The following is a 16740-nucleotide window of genomic DNA, read 5'->3' as shown; positions in this document are numbered from 1 at the left end:
CGGCACTCCCTCAGTACTGACCCTCTGACAGTGCAGCACTCCCTCAGTACTAACCCTCTGACAGTGCGGCACTCCCTCAGTACTGACCCTCTGACAGTGCAGCACTCCCTCAGTACTGACCCTCTGACAGTGCAGCACTCCCTCAGTACTGACCCTCTGACAGTGCTGCACTCCCTCAGTACTGACCCTCTGACAGTGCAGCACTCCCTCAGTACTGACCCTCTGACAGTGCAGTGCCCCTCAGTACTGACCCTTTGACAGTGCGGCACTCCCTCAGTACTGACCCTCTGACAGTGCAGCGCTCCCTCAGTACTGACCCTCTGACAGTGAGGCACTCCCTCAGTACTGACCCTCTGACAGTGCAGCGCTCCCTCAGTACTGACCCTCTGACAGTGCGGCACTCCCTCAGTACTGACCCTCTGACAGTGCGGCACTCCCTCAGTACTGACCCACTGACAGTGCAGCGCTCCCTCAGTACTGACCCTCTGACAGTGCGGCACTCCCTCAGTACTGACCCTCTGACAGTGCAGCACTCCCTCAGTACTGACCCTCTGCCACACACTGCCGCCCCCCCCCACACTGCCCCCCCCCCACAGCCCCCCCACCCCCCCCACACTGCCCCCCCACACTGCCCCCCCCACACTGCCCCCCCACACAGCCCCCCCACCCCCCCACACTGCCCCCCCACCCCCCCACACTGCCCCCCCCCACACTGCCACTCACTGTCCCCCCCACACTGCCACTCACTGCCCCCCCACACTGCCCCCCCCACACTGCCACTCACTGTCCCCCCCACACTGCCACTCACTGCCCCCCCACACTGCCACTCACTGCCCCCCACACTGCCACTCACACTGTCCCCCCCCACACTGCCCCCCCCACACTGCCACTCACTGTCCCCCCCACACTGCCACTCACTGCCCCCCCACACTGCCCCCCCCCCCACACTGCCACTCACTGCCCCCCCCACACTGCCACTCACTGTCCCCCCCACACTGCCGCTCACTGTCCCCCCCCCCCCCCCCCCCACACTGCCCCCCCCCCCCACACTGCCACTCTCCCGTACCCTCACTCTCTGCCCACTCCCAGTGTACTCACCGCCCAGGTGTACAGCTCCTTCTCCACAGAGACCACTGCGAAGTGGGTGTTGCTGGCACAGACCTGCTGTGCGCTCCGTCCACCTTTAAACAGGTCCAATTTCTGGGGTGTGGCTTTCCCACCACCCCAGTAATAAACATCACTGGATCGACTGGTCACCACAGCAACAGGGGACTCTGCTGCCATCCCGAGTCTAAATACAACAGGAATAGTAATTAGGCAGCCAGAAGTAACACTGCCAATCGTTCCCACACCCCTGCCCTCTGAACCCCGCACCCCTGCCCTCTGAACCCCGCTCCCCTGCCCTCTGAACCCCGCACCCCTGCCCTCTGAACCCCGCAGCCCTGCCCTCTGAACCCCGCAGCCCTGCCCTCTGAACCCCGCAGCCCTGCCCTCTGAACCCCGCATCCCTGCCCTCTGAACCCCGCACCCCCTGCCCTCTGAACCCCGCACCCCTGCCCTCTGAACCCCGCACCCCTGCCCTCTGAAACCCCCACCCCCCTGAACCCCGCAGCCCTGCCCTTTGAACCCCTGCCCTATGAACCCCGCACCCCTGCTCTCTGATCCCCGCCCTCTGAAACCCACTCCCCTCTGAACCCCGCAGCCCTGCCCTCTGAACCCCGCAGCCCTGCCCTCTGAACCCCGCAGCCCTGCCCTCTGAACCCCGCAGCCCTGCCCTCTGAACCCCGCACCCCTGCCCTCTGAACCCCGCACCCCTGCCCTCTGAACCCCGCACCCCTGCCCTCTGAACACCGCAGCCCTGAACCCCCTCCCCTCTGAATCCCACACCCCTGCCCTCTGAACCCAAAACTCCACTTCCCCATGAACTCTACTCCAAATCTCGCATCACTGCCCCCACCTCCTGAACTCTGCATCATGAATACTGGGCCCAGAACCCCAGTACCCACTGAACCCCACCAATGAACTAGGTGCTGGTGGTTTGTAGACTGTCACAGAATCATATATTGGTTACAGCACAGAAAGAGGCCATTTGGCCAGTCATGTCTCTGCTGGCCCTCTGATCCTCTTCCCGCCTTCTCCCCATTACACTGAATACTCCCTCCCTCACTCTCCCAGGAAATGGATCCAGACCAGAACCACTCACTGTGATCCCTGTGCCACCATGGCTTCGTCAACCAATCACCTTCAAGCTGGATCCTCTAGCTCTAATCCTTCCACCAATGGGAACAGTTTCCCCCTCACTGCTCTCACCAGACCATTTGTTGTATTGAACAGCCCGACATCTCCTTTCAGCCTTCATTGTTGGGGAGGGTTTAAACTAGTGTGGCAGGGGAATGGGGCCGATGCAGGAAGTTGGAAAGTCGTAACACAGGGACAGAAATAAAAGGCAGTAAGGGGGAAAGTGTAAGGCAGAGAAGCCATAGTCAAAAATCAAAAAGGGCGACAGTACAAGGTACAGTGACTGAGGGGAGCTCAGTAATACCAAAAGGAATAAAACTGGAAGTAAAAACATTAACGGTAAGCGATGCGGCAGGTTGTTACATGGAGATATGGGCTCAACGACAAGGAAAATTAGGAGAAAAGTTAAGAGGAAATATAACTTAGGAGAGGTCAGTGATCGAGGTGTTAAGATTAAAAACAGAGGTATAAAAGCCAACATAAGTGGACTTTACCTGAATGCTCGTAGTATTCGGAATAAGGTAAATGAGTTGATGGCGCAAATCATCGTGAATGACTATGATTTAGTGGCCATTACTGAAACATGGTTAAAGGATGGTCACGACTGGGAGTTACATATCCAAGGGTAGCAAACTATTCGGAAGGACAGAGTGGATGGTAAGGGAGGTGGTGTAGCTCTGTTATTTAAGGATGACATCCGGGCAATAGTAAGGGATGATATCGGTGCTATGGAAGATAAGGTTGAATCCATTTGGGTGGAAATCAGGAATAGTGAGGCGAAAAAGACACTGATAGGATTAGTCTATAGGCCATCAAATAGTAACATTATGGTGGGGCAGGCAATAAACAAAGAAATAACTGATGCATGTAGAAATGGTCAGCAGTTATCATGGGGGATTTTAATCTACATGTTTGACTGGTTTAACCAGGTCGGTCAAGGCAACATTGAGGAGGAGTTTATAGAATGTATCCGCGATAGTTTCCTAGAACAGTATGTAATGGAACCTACGAGGGAACAAGCGGTCCTAGATCTGGTCCTGTGTAATGAGACAGGATTGATTAATGATCTCATAGTTAGGGATCCTCTCGGAAGGAGCGATCACAATATGGTGGAATTTAAAATACAGATGGAGGGTGAGAAGGTAAAATTAAAAAAAACAGTGTTTTGTGCTTAAACAAAGGAGATTACAATGGGATGAGAGAAGAGCTAGCTAAGGTAGACTGGGAACAAAGACTTTATGGTGAAACAGTTGAGGAACAGTGGAGAATCTTCCAAGCGATTTTTCACAGTGCTCAGCAAAGGTTTATACCAACAAAATGGAAGGACAGTAGAAAGAGGGAAAATCGACCGTGGATATCTAAGGAAATAAGGGAGAGTATCAAATTGAAGGAAAAAGCACACAAAGTGGCAAAGATTAGTGGGAGACTAGAGGACTGGGAAATCTTTAGGGGGCAACGGAAAGCTACTAAAAAAGGTATAAAGAAGAGTAAGATAGAGTATGAGAGTAAACTTGCTCAGAATATAAAAACAGATAAAGTTTTTACAAATATATAAAGCAAAAAAGAGTGGCTAAGATAAATATTGGTCCTTTAAAGGATGAGAAGGGAGATTTAATAATGGGAGATGAGGAAATGGCTGAGGAACTGAACAGGTTTTTTGGGTCGGTCTTCACAGTGGAAGACACAAATAACATGCCAGCGACTGATAGAAATGAGGCTATGACAGGTGAGGACCTTGAGAGGATTGTTATCACTAAGGAGGGAGTGATGGGCAAGCTAATGGGGCTAAAGGTAGACAAGTCTCCTGGCCCTGATGGAATGCATCCCAGGGTACTAAAAGAGATGGCTAGGGAAATTGCAAATGCACTAGTGATAATTTACCAAAATTCACTAGACTCTGGGGTGGTCCCGGTGGATTGGAAATGAGCAAACATGACATCACTGTTGAAAAAAGGAGGTAGGCAGAGAGCAGGTAATTATAGGCCAGTGAGCTTAACTTCGGTAGGGAAGATGCTGGAATCTATCATCAAGGAAGAAATAGCGAGGCATCTGGATAGGAATTGTCCCATTGGGCAGACGCAGCATGGGTTCATAAAGGGCAGGTCATGCCTAACTAATTTAGTGGAATTTTTTGAGGGCATTACCAGTGCGTTAGATAATGGGGAGCCAATGGATGTGGTATATCTGGATTTCCAGAAAGCCTTTAACAAGGTGCCACACAAAAGGTTGCTGCATAAGATCAAGATCCATGGCATTAAGGGTAAAGTAGTAGCATGGATAGAGGATTGGTTAATTAATAGAAAGCAAAGAGTGGGGATTAATGGGTGTGTCTCTGGTTGGCAATCAGTAGCTAGTGGTGTCCCTCAGGGATCCGTGTTGGGCCCACAATTGTTCACAATTTACATTGATGATTTGGAGTTGGGGACCAAGGGCAATGTATCCAAGTTTGCAGATGACACGAAGATGAGTGGTAAAGCGAAAAGTGCAGAGGATACTGGAAGTCTGCAGAGGGATTTGGATAGGTTAAGTGAATGGGCTAGGGTCTGGCAGATGGAATACAATGTTGACAAATGTGAGGTTATCCATTTTGGTAGGAATAACAGAAAACGGGATTATTATTTAAATGATAAAATATTAAAGCATGCCGCTGTGCAGAGAGACCTGGGTGTGCTAGTGCATGAGTCACGGAAAGTTGGTTTACAGGTGCAACAGGTGATTAAGAAGGCAAATTGAATTTTGTCCTTCATTGCTAGAGGGATGGAGTTTAAGACGAGGGAGGTTATAGGGCTAAATCTCTGGCTTTGAAAGCAGACCAAGGCAGGCCAGCAGCACGGTTCGATTCCCTTACCAGCCTCCCCGAACAGGTGCCGGAATGTGGCAACTAGGGGGCTTTTCACAGTCACTTCATTTGAAGCCTACTCGTGACAATAAGCGATTTTCATTTTTTCATTATGCTGCAATTGTATAAGGTGTTGGTGAGGCCACACCTGGAGTATTTTGTTCAGTTTTGGTCTCCTTACCTGAGGAAGGACGTACTGGCACTGGAGGGTGTGCAGAGGAGATTCACTAGGTTAATCCCAGAGCTGAAGGGGTTGGATTATGAGGAGAGGTTGAGTAGACTGGGACTGTACTCGTTGGAATTTAGAAGGATGCGGGGGGGATATTACAGAAACATATAAAATTATGAAGGGAATAGATAGGATAGATGCGGGCAGGTTGTTTCCACTGGCGGGCGAAAGCAGAACTAGGGGGCATAGCCTCAAAATAAGGGGAAGTAGATTTAGGACTGAGTTTAGGAGGAACTTCTTCACCCAAAGGGTTGTGAATCTATGGAATTCCTTGCCCAGTGAAGCAGTTGAGGCTCCTTCATTACATGTTTTTAAGGTAAAGATAGATAGTTTTTTGAAGAATAAAGGGATTAAGGGTTATGGTGTTCGGGCCGGAAAGTGGAGCTGAGTCCACAAAAGATCAGCCATGATCTAATTGAATGGGGGAGCAGGCTCGAGGGGCCAGATGGCCGACTCCTGCTCCTAGTTCTTATGCTATATTCTTATTTCTCCAGGGAAAAATATTCCAACGTCTCCAATGTCTCTAAATAACTGAAATTCCTCATCCCAGGAACCATTGTTGTTCATCTTGCCCCAGTGAGAGTCAGCACCTTCAGGAGAGGAGTGGGACCCTGTACCCCAGTGAGAGTCAGCACCTTCAGGAGGGGGACCCTGTACCCCAGTGGAGTCAGCACCTTCAGGAGGGGGACCCTGTACCCCAGTGAGAGTCAGCACCTTCAGGAGGGGGACCCTGTACCCCAGTGAGAGTCAGCACCTTCAGGAGAGGACGGGGACCCTGTACCCCAGTGAGAGTCAGCATCTTCAGGAGGGGGACCCTGTACCCCAGTGAGAGTCAGCACCTTCAGGAGAGGAGTGGGACCCTGTACCCCAGTGAGAGTCAGCACCTTCAGGAGGGGGACCCTGTACCCCAGTGGAGTCAGCACCTTCAGGAGGGGGACCCTGTACCCCAGTGAGAGTCAGCACCTTCAGGAGAGGAGGGGGACCCTGTACCCCAGTGAGAGTCAGCACCTTCAGGAAAGGAGGGGGACCCTGTACCCCAGCGAGAGTCAGCACCTTCAGGAGAGGAGGGGACCCTGTACCCCAGTGAGAGTCAGCACCTTCAGGAGGGGGACCCTGTACCCCAGTGAGAGTCAGCACCTTCAGGAGAGGAGGGGGACCCTGTACCCCAGTGAGAGTCAGCACCTTCAGGAGGGGGACCCTGTACCCCAGTGAGAGTCAGCACCTTCAGGAGAGGAGGGGGCCCTGTACCCCAGTGAGAGGCAGCACCTTCAGGAGAGGAGGGGACCCTGTACCCCAGTGAGAGTCAGCACCTTCAGGAGAGGAGGGGACCCTGTACCCCAGTGAGAGTCAGCACCTTCAGGAGAGGAGGGGGACCCTGTACCCCAGTGAGAGTCAGCACCTTCAGGAGAGGACGGGGACCCTGTACCCCAGTGAGAGTCAGCACCTTCAGGAGAGGAGGGGACCCTGTACCCCAGTGAGAGTCAGCACCTTCAGGAGAGGAGGGGACCCTGTACCCCAGTGAGAGTCAGCACCTTCAGGAGAGGAGGGGGACCCTGTCCCCCAGTGAGAGTCAGCACCTTCAGGAAAGGAGGGGGGTCTGTACCCCAGTGAGAGTCAGCACCTTCAGGAGAGGAGGGGGACCCTGTACCCCAGTGAGAGTCAGCACCTTCAGGAGAGGAGGGGACCCTGTACCCCAGTGAGAGTCAGCTCCTTCAGGAGAGGAGGGGACCCTGTACCCCAGTGAGAGTCAGCACCTTCAGGAGAGGAGGGGGTCTGTACCCCAGTGAGAGTCATTGCAAAATGATTTTTGATTTTCTGTAAAGAGACTCACCTTGTTTTTCGGGCTGATCCGTTCAGCTGGGTGACTCGATCCTCCATCAATCTGAAAACAACAAGAGGGGTGAAATTCCAAAATGAAGAGCATCCACAACCTCAGGTCACAGCCCTGGACAAAGCCACAGCACACGGAGTGCGGGAGGCAGAGGAGGAACATCATCAAGAGGGACAAACGGAGGGAACGACAATGAGGGAGGTACCAGAGCTGACACAAAGGGTTGAAGGGATAGCAGAACAGGAAATAACTGGGGAGGGGAGAGAAGGGTAGGATGGACCCCTACTCCTGCCCCTGTCCCCGCCCCCCCAACCCCTCGCCCCCCCCTCGCCCTCCGTCCCCTCGCCCTCCGTCCCCTCGCCTCCCGTCACCCTCCATCCCCTCACCCTCCCTCCCCTCGATCTCCCTCCCCTCGCCCTCCGTCCCCTCGCCCCCCGTCCCCTCGATCTCCGTCCCCCTCGCCCCCCGTCCCCTCGATCTCCGTCCCCTCGATCTCCGTCCCCTCGCCCTCCGTCCCCTCGCCCCCGTCCCCTCGATCTCCGTCCCCTCGCCCCCCCGTCCCCTCGATCTCCGTCCCCTCGATCTCCGTCCCCTCGCCTTCTGTCCCCTCGCTTCCCGCCCTCCGTCCCCCGATCTCCGTCCCCTCACCCTCTGTCCCTCGCCCTCCATCCCCTCGCCCTCCGTCCCCTCGATCTCCCTCCCCCCGCCCTCCGTCCCCTCGCCCTCCGTCCCTCGCCCCCCGCCCTCCGTCCCCCGATCTCCGTCCCCTCACCCTCTGTCCCTCGCTCTCCATCCCCTCGCCCTCCGTCCCCTCGATCTCCCTCCCCCCGCCCTCCGTCCCTTCGCCCTCCGTCCCCTCGCCCTCCGTTCCCTCGCCCTCCGTCCCCTCGCCCTCCCTCCCCTCGCCCTCCGTCCCCTCGATCTCCGTCCCCTCGATCTCCCTCCCCCCGATCTCCGTCCCCTCGCCCTCCATCCCCTCGATCTCCCTCCCCTCGCCCTCTCCCATCGCCCTCTGTCCCCTCGCCCTCTGTCCCCTCGCCCTCTGTCCCCTCGCCCTCTGTCCCCTCGCCCTCCATCCCCTCGATCTCCCTCCCCTCGCCCTCTGTCCCCTCGATCTCCCTCCCCTCGCCCTCCATTCTCCGTCCCCTCGCCCTCCGTCCCCTCGCCCTCCATCCCTCGATCTCCCTCCCTCGCCCTCCATTCTCCGTCCCCTCGCCCTCCGTCCCCTCGCCCTCCATCCCCTCGCTCTCCGTCACCCTCGCTCTCCCTCCCCTCGCCCTCTGTCCCCTCGATCTCCCTCCCCTCGCCCTCCATCCCCTCGATCTCCCTCCCCTCGTCCTCCATCCCCTCGATCTCCCTCCCCTCGCCCTCCGTCCCCCTCGATCTCCCTCCCCTCGCCCTCCATCCCTCGATCTCCCTCCCCTCGCCCTCCGTCCCCTTGCCCTCCCTCCCCTCGCTCTCCGTCCCCTCGATCTCCCTCCCCTCGCCCTCTGTCCCCTCGATCTCCCTCCCCTCGATCTCCCTCCCCTCGCCCTCCCTCCCCTCGATCTCCCTCCCCTCGCTCTCCCTCCCCTCGATCTCCCTCCCCTCGATCTCCCTCCCCTCGCCCTCCATCCCCTCGCCCTCCGTCCCCTCGCCCTCTGTCCCCTCGATCTCCGTCCCCTCGCCCCTCCAACCCCTCGCCCTCCGTCCCCTCGATCTCCTTCCCCTCGCCCTCCGTCCCCTCGCCCCCTCGCCCTCTGTCCCCTCGATCTCCGTCCCCTCGCCCTCTGTCCCCTCGATCTCCGTCCCCTCGCCCTCCGCCCCCTCGCCCTCCATCCCCTCGATCTCCCTCCCCTCGCCCTCTGTCCCCTCGATCTCCCTCCCCTCCGCCCTCCGTCCCCTCGCCCTGTCCCCTCGATCTCCCTCCCCTCGCCCTCCGTCCCCTCGCCCTCCGTCCCCTCGATCTCCCTCCCCTCACCCTCCGTCCCCTCGCCCTCCGTCCCCTCGATGTTCGTCCCCTCGATCTCCGTCCCCTCGCCCTCTGTCCCCTCGCCCCCCGTCCCTCGATCTCGTCCCCTCGCCCTCCGTCTCCCTCGCCCTCCGTCTCCCTCGCCCTCCGTCTCCCTCGCCCTCCGTCTCCCTCGCCCTCCGTCCCCTCGCCCTCCGTCCCCCTCGCCCTCCGTCCCCTCGCCCTCCGTCTCCCTCGCCCTCCGTCCCCTCGACCTCCCTCCCCCCCCGCCCTCCGTCCCCCTCGCCCTCCGTCCCCTCGCCCTCCGTCCCCTCGCCGTCCGTCCCCTCGATCTCCCTCCCCTCGCCCTCTGTCCCCTCGATCTCCCTCCCCTCGCCCTCCATCCCCTCGATCTCCCTCCCCTCGCCCTCCATCCCCTCGCCCTCCATCCCCTCGATCTCCCTCCCCTTGCCCTCCATCCGCTTGATCTCCCTCCCCTCGCCCTCCATCCCCTCGCCCTCCATCCCCTCGATCTCCCTCCCCTCGCCCCATCCCCACGATCACCCTCCCCTCGCCCTCCGTCCCCTCGCCCTCCATCCCCTCGATCTCCCTCCCCTCACTCTCCGTCCCCTCGCTCTCCGTCCCCTCGCCCTCCGTCCCCTCGCTCTATTGGACCCAATGGGGATACTCACGCTCGGTCCTGTCGGATGATTGGTCCATTCAGGATCTCCTCGGCTGTCGGTCTCTTCATTGGATCCTGAAAAAGAGACAAGGTGAACGACACAGAGTCTGGGGGGGGTTACAGTGAGGGACAGGGTCGGAGGGGGGTTACAGTGACGGACAGGGTCTGGGGGGGGGGGGTTAGTGAGGGACAGGGTCTGGGGGGGGGTTAAAGTGAGGGACAGGGTCTGGGGGGGGGTGTTACAGTGAGGGACAGGGTCTGGGGGGTGGGTTACACTGAGGGACAGGGTCCGGGGGAGGTTACAGTGAGGGACAGGGTCCGGGGGGGGGTTACAGTGACGGACAGGGTCTGGGGGGGGTTACAGTGAGGGACAGGGTCTGGGGGGGGCTTACAGTGACGGACAGGGTCTGGGGGGGGGTTACAGTGACGGACAGGGTCTTGGGGGGGGGGTTACAGTGAGGGACCGGGGGGGGGGGGGGGGGTTACAGTGCGGGGGGGGGGTTACAGTGCGGGGGGGGGTTACAGTGCGGGGGGGGGGTTACAGTGCGGGGGGGGTTACAGTGCGGGGGGGGTTACAGTGCGGGGGGGGGGGTTACAGTGCGGGGGGGGGGTTACAGTGAGGGACAGGGTCTGGGGTGGGGGGGGGGGGTTACAGTGAGAGACAGGGTCTGGGGGGGGGTTACAGTGAGGGACAGGGACTGGGGGGGGGTGTTACAGTGAGGGACAGGGTCTGGGGGGGTTACAGTGACGGACAGGGTCGGGGGGGGGGGTTACAGTGAGGGACAGGGTCTGGGGGGGTTACAGTGAGGGACAGGGTCTGGGGGGGGTTACAGTGAGGGACAGGGTCTGGGGGGGGGGTTACAGTGAGGGACAGGGTCTGGGGGGGGGGGTTACAGTGACAGACAGGGTCAGGGGGGGTTACAGTGAGGGACAGGGTCTGGGGGGGGGGGTTACAGTGAGGGGACAGGGTCTGGGGGGGGGTTACAGTGAGGGACAGGGTCTGGGGGGTTACAGTGACGGACAGTGTCTGGGGGGGGGGTTACAGTGAGGGACAGGGTCTGGGGGGGGGGTTACAGTGAGGGACAGGGTCTGGGGGGGGGGTTACAGTGAGGGACAGGGGCTGGGGGGGTTACAGTGACGGACAGGGTCGGGGGGGTTACAGTGACGGACAGGGTGGGGGGGGGGTTACAGTGACGGACAGGGTAGGGGGGGTTACAGTGAGGGACAGGGTGGGGGGGGGTTACAGTGAGGGACAGGGTAGGGGGGGGGGGGTTACAGTGAGGGACAGGGTCTGGGGGGGGGGGGTTACAGTGAGGGACAGGGTCTGGGGGGGGGTTACAGTGAGGGACAGGGTCGGGGGGGGGTTACAGTGACAGACAGGATCTGGGGGGGGGGGGGTTACAGTGACGGACAGGGTCTGGGGGGGGGGTTACAGTGACGGACAGGGTCTGGGGGGGGGTTAGTGAGGCACGTGGCAATGTTGGAGAACATGCAGACCTGAGTAGACCGGATATCAAGCTCACCTTGGTCCAAACACTCCAACACGATGGATCGCATATCCTGACTGTACACAGTGGGGTCCACCTCCATTGTCCGCGTTCCCTTGACTATCTTTACACAAAGATTCAGCGGATTCTGGGAACAAAAACAAATCAAATCAATCTGGGGAAGATGGGAGAGCAAATGATAGCGGGATGGCGAGCGGGGAAAAGAGGAAGAATGTGGAGGCCTGAAGCAGAGAAGGGGGCTGTTGCGCGATGGGGGTGGAGGGGAGGGGGCTGTTGCGCGATGGGGGTGGAGGGGAGGGGGCTGTTGCGCGATGGGGGGGGCGGGGGCTGTTGCGCGATGGGGTGGAGGGGAGGGGGCTGTTGCGCGATGGGGGTGGGGGGGGCTGTTGCGCGATGGGGTTGGAGGGGAGGGGGGCTGTTGCGCGATGGGGGTGGAGGGGAGGGGGCTGTTGCGCGATGGGGGTGGAGGGGAGGGGGCTGTTGCGCGATGGGGGTGGAGGGGAGGGGGCTGTTGCGCGCTGGGGGTGGAGGGGAGGGGGCTGTTGCGCGATGGGGGTGGAGGGGATGTCGAGCGGGGGCGGCATCGTGTGAGGGTTGGGGAGGTTCGAGTGAGAGGAGTGTAATCGGGGGGGGGGGGCCGAGCGAGGGGGGTGTCAAACAAGGCGGAGGGTTGAATCGAGGGGAGCGGACGTTAAGGGAAGATCAAGTGGGGGTGACGGCTCGATGGAGGTGCGCGGGGTTCGAGCAAGGGTGTTCGGCAGGGGTTGTTCGAGCAGGGGTGTTCGAGCAGGGGAGATGAAGCTGAAGTTGGGGTAAAGGGAGCACGTACAGGTTTGGTTACAAATTTAGGTGGTCAAATTTAGGTGGTAGGGTTAGGGTTAGATTAGGGTTAGGGTTAGATTAGGGTTAGATTAGGGTTAGGGTTAGATTAGGGTTAGGTTAGGGTTAGGGTTAGATTAGGGTTAGGGTTAGATTAGGGTTAGGGTAAGATTAGGGTTAGGGTTAGATTACGGTTAGATTAGGGTTAGGGTAAGATTAGGGTTAGGTTAGGGTTAGGGTTAGATTAGGGTTAGATTAGGGTTAGATAGGGTTAGGGTAAGATAGGGTTAGGGTTAGATTACGGTTAGGTTAGGGTTAGATTACGGTTAGGTTAGGGTTAGATTACGGTTAGGTTAGGGTAAGATTAGGGTTAGGGTTAGATTAGGGTTAGATTAGGGTTAGGGTAAAATTAGGGTTAGGGTTAGATTAGGGTTAGGGTAAGATTAGGGTTAGGTTAGGGTTAGGGTTAGATTAGGGTTAGGGTTAGATTAGGGTTAGATTAGGGTTAGGGTAAGATTAGGGTTAGGGTTAGATTACGGTTAGGTTAGGGTAAGATTAGGGTTAGGGTTAGATTAGGGTTAGATTAGGGTTAGGGTTAGATTAGGGTTAGATTAGAAAAAAAAAGTAATGTTAATGGGGGGGGTTGTTGGGTTACGGGAATAGGGTGGATACGTGGGTTTGAGTAGGGTGATCATGGCTCGGCACAAAATTGAGGGCCGAAGGGCCTGTTCTGTGCTGTACTGTTCTATGTTCTATTAGTGTTAACTAGGGTTAAGGTAAGATTAGGGTAAGATTAGGGTAAAATTAGGGTTAGATTAGGGTTAGGTTCAGGGTCACGGTTAGATTAGGTTTAGGGTTAGATTAGGGTTAGGTTCAGGGTCACGGTTAGATTAGGGTTAGATTAGGGTTAGATTAGGGTTAGGGTTAGATTAGGGTTAAACTAGGGTTAGGGTAAGATTAGGGTAAGATTAGGGTAGGATTAGGGTTAGGGTTAGATTAGGGTTAGGGTTAGATTAGGGTTAGATTAGGTTAGGTTCGGTCACGGTTAGATTAGGTTTAGGGTTAGATTAGGGTTAGGTTCAGGGTCACGGTTAGGGGGTAAGATGGACACTGGCCGCCGGCACAGTGGGAGCACGTGGAGGGTTAGGGTTAGGTTCAGGGTCACGGTTAGGGTTAGGGTTAGGGGGTAAGATGGACACTGGCCGCACAGTGGGAGCACGTGGAGGAGCGTTTCTCCGTCCTAGTCAGCTTCGTACGTTGCATCGAACGTGCGTGTGAGGGTTAGCAGCTCGAACAGCACGCATCCCACAGCCCAGATATCCGATTTAAAAAGTTATACTTCTCCCCTTGGCACAGTTCTGGTGACATGTAATACGGAGTGCCAACACACTGCAAGAGAACAGACACGTTAAGTGAAATGGAGACCAGGCTGACCCGATGGCAGTGGACTCGCCAACACCAGTAACTCGCTCCCTCGAGCTTGCCCTGCTGTTCAATCAGATCCTGGCCGATGCGACTGTGGTTCCAACTCCACGTCCTGCCCACCCCTGATAACCTCGGCTCCCTTGTTAGTCTAGAATCGGTCTCTCCTCTACCTTAAAAATATTCAATGGCCCTTCCCCCACTGCTCTCTGGGAAATGGAGTTCGGAAGATTCACAACCCCACAAAGAACTTCTTCCCATCTCCACCTGAATTAGGGACCCTTTATCTGAAACTGTCTTTTCTAATTCTGGTTCAGGGCAGACAAGGCTCTGGGCCAAGTGCTGGTATCTGGGATCAGAATAGTTAGGGGGTTGTTTTTGACCAGCGCTGACACGATGGGCCAATGGGCCTTTTCTGTACTGTGGGACTCCAAGATCAACTCTCAATCTTTAAACTCCAATTCGAGCACACGAAAAGGAGCAGGATTAAGCCATTCGGCCCCTCGATCCTGTTCCGCCATTTGACAAGGTTATGCCTGATCTGTTTGTGTTTCGAGTTTCACATGCCTACCTACCCCAATAACTTAAAACTGACTGTAAAAGTTTCAATAGGTACGTGAAGAGAAAAAGACTGGTGAAGACAAATGTAGGTCCCTTAGTCAGAAACTTGGGAATATATAATGCGGGAAAAAGAAATGGCTGAGCAGCTAAACACATACTTTGGTTCTGTCTTCACAAAGGAGCACACACATAACATAGCAGAAATGTTGGGGAAAGCAAAGTTTCATGAGAGAGAGGAACTGAAGGAGCATCAGTATTAGTGTTGGGGAAATTGAGGGAATTGAAGGTGGATAAATCCCCAGGGCCTGAGAATCTGCATCCCAGAGTCTGAAGGTGGCGGCTCTGGAAATAGTGGATGGATTGGTGGTCACCTTCCAGGATTCTGGAGACTCTGGAACAATCCCTGCACAGTGGAGGGTAGCAAACATAACTCCACTATTTAAAATGGAGGTAAAGAGAAAACAGGGAATTATAGACCAGTAAGCCTTAAAATTCTACAATCCGTTATCTAAGATTTTATAGCAGAGCACTTAGAAAACAGTGGCAGGATCGGACATGGAGTCAGCATGGATTTATGAAGGGGAAATCCTGCTTGGCAACTCTCCTGGAATTCTTTGAGGATGGAACTGGACAAAGGAGAGCAGTGGATGTGGTTTATGTGGACTTCAGAAGGCTGTTGCCCAAGTCCACCAAAGAGATCCGTTGTAAACGTAAAGCACATGGAATTAGGGCGATGCACACGCAGTGTGCGCCCACAATTGCTATAACCATATCTACTGAATGGAAAAAGGTCTTGGGGATTGTTGATCGGTATGGATCTATACAGGAAGAGAAACCTGGGCAGTACGTTCATCTGATTGTCTGCACCCTCCGCGCCAGGGAGAATGGGAGTGCATCCCATCTCTGTCGGTCCTTTTTTACTTCCTCCGCCAGACTGGTCAGGTCCGACTTATGGATCCGTGTCCAGTCAGGGCTATCTGGATCCCCAGGGAGTGGCATTTGTTTTGGGCAATTTAAATGGTAAACCCTCCAGCACTGCCTTTACCCCCTCCATAATCTTCGTATCATCTGCAAACTTAACAACAGTGCCTTCAGTTCCTTCTTCCAGATCGTTAATGTATATTGTGAAAAGTTGTGGTCCCAGCACTGACCCCTGAGGCACACCACTAGTCACCGGCAGCCATCCTGAACAAGGCCCCTTTATCCCCACTCTCTGCCTTCTGCCAGTCAGCCAATCCTCTATCCATACCAGGATCTTACCCTTAAACCAGTGGCTCTTAACGTATTTAACAGTCTCTGCGGCACCTTGCCAAAGGCCTGCTGGAAATCTAAGTAATCACGTCCACTGGTTCTCCTTTGTCTAACGTCCTTGTTACTTCCTCAAGGAACTCTAACAGACTTGTCAGACACGACCTCCCTTTGACAAAGCCGTGCTGACTCAGTCCTATTTACCATGCACTTCCAAGTGCTCCGTGACCTCTTCTTTAATAACAGACTCTAAAATCTTACCAATGACCGAAGTCAGGCTAACCGGCCTATAATTTCCCATCTTCTGCCTCCCTCCCTTCTTAAACAGGGGTGTTACATTAGCCACTTTCCAGTCCTCTGGGACCCTTCCTGCTCCAGTGATTCCTGAAAGATCATCACCAATGCCTCCACAATCTCCTCAGCTATCTCTTTAGGACCCGGGGTATCGTCCATCCGGTCGGGTGATTTATCCATTACCTTTCAGTTTCCCAGAACCTTCTCCTTAGTAATGGTCACTGCACTCACCTCTGCCGCTGGTTCTCCTGGAGCTCTGGCATCCCATTGTGTCTTCCACCGTGAAGACTGATGCAAAGTAACTATTGAGTTCATCTGCCAATTCTTTGTTTCCTATTATTACTCTCCAGCCACATTTTCCAGTGGTCCAATGTCTATTTTGCCTCTCTCTTACCTTTTATATATTGATGAAAAAACCTCTTCCTATCTTTTATATTACTAGCTAGCTGCACTCATATTTCATCGTCTCCCTCCCTATTGATTTTTTAGTTGTCCTCTGCTCGTTTTTAAAGGCTTCCCAATCCTCTGGCTTCTCATTAATCCTAGCCACTTTGTATGCTTTTTCTTTTGCTTTTTCTGCCGTCCTTGACTTCCCTCGTCAGCCATGGATGCCTTGTCCTGCCCTTAGCATGTTTCCTCCTTCTTGGGATGAATTTCTGCTGAGCCTCCCGAATAACCCCCAAAACTCCTGCCATTGCTGTTCCACTGCCTTCCCTGCTAGGCTCCTTTTCCAATCAACTCTGGCCAGCTCGTCCCTCATGTCTTTGTAGTTACCTTTATTTATAATTAACGCAAATAGTGAGGAAGGATATTAGCTCCGACAATGCAGAGTCTGTATGGGTAGGCTGAGAAACAGCAAGGAGCAAAAAACGTCAATGGGCATCATATATAGACGCCCAAACTAGTGTTGATGTTGGGAATGGTATTAAAACAGAAAATTAGAGTTGCATGTGATAAAGGAACAACTGTAATTATGGTAATTTTAATCTGCATATAGATTGGGAAATCAAATTAGCCCCAATACTGAAGAGGAGGAAATGCTGGAGTGTATGACGGATGGTTTCCTATACACTGAGGAACCAACTAGAGAACAGGCCATCCTAGATTGGGCACTGAGTAATGAGAACGGAATCACTGGC

At 55.3% G+C, this 16740-nt stretch overlaps 1 protein-coding gene across 1 annotated transcript in view; it reads right to left on the bottom strand.

Annotated features, from left to right (window-relative positions):
• LOC119962484 (serine/threonine-protein kinase Nek9) overlaps window positions 1–16740 on the bottom strand; it is a 53947-nt gene that overhangs the window by 26921 nt on the left and 10286 nt on the right. The window contains 7 exon segments of the mRNA XM_038790429.1: window positions 1099–1271; window positions 1273–1291; window positions 7138–7188; window positions 9760–9824; window positions 11273–11385; window positions 13333–13406; window positions 13409–13623. Of these exon segments, the coding sequence (XP_038646357.1) occupies window positions 1099–1271; window positions 1273–1291; window positions 7138–7188; window positions 9760–9824; window positions 11273–11385; window positions 13333–13406; window positions 13409–13623 (710 nt within the window).

The sequence above is a fragment of the Scyliorhinus canicula genome, chromosome 2, assembly GCF_902713615.1.
Source record: "Scyliorhinus canicula chromosome 2, sScyCan1.1, whole genome shotgun sequence".
Classification (NCBI taxonomy): domain Eukaryota; kingdom Metazoa; phylum Chordata; class Chondrichthyes; order Carcharhiniformes; family Scyliorhinidae; genus Scyliorhinus; species Scyliorhinus canicula.
The sequence above is the reverse complement of the archived record's forward strand: the minus strand, read 5'-3'. Positions and strand labels throughout refer to the sequence as shown.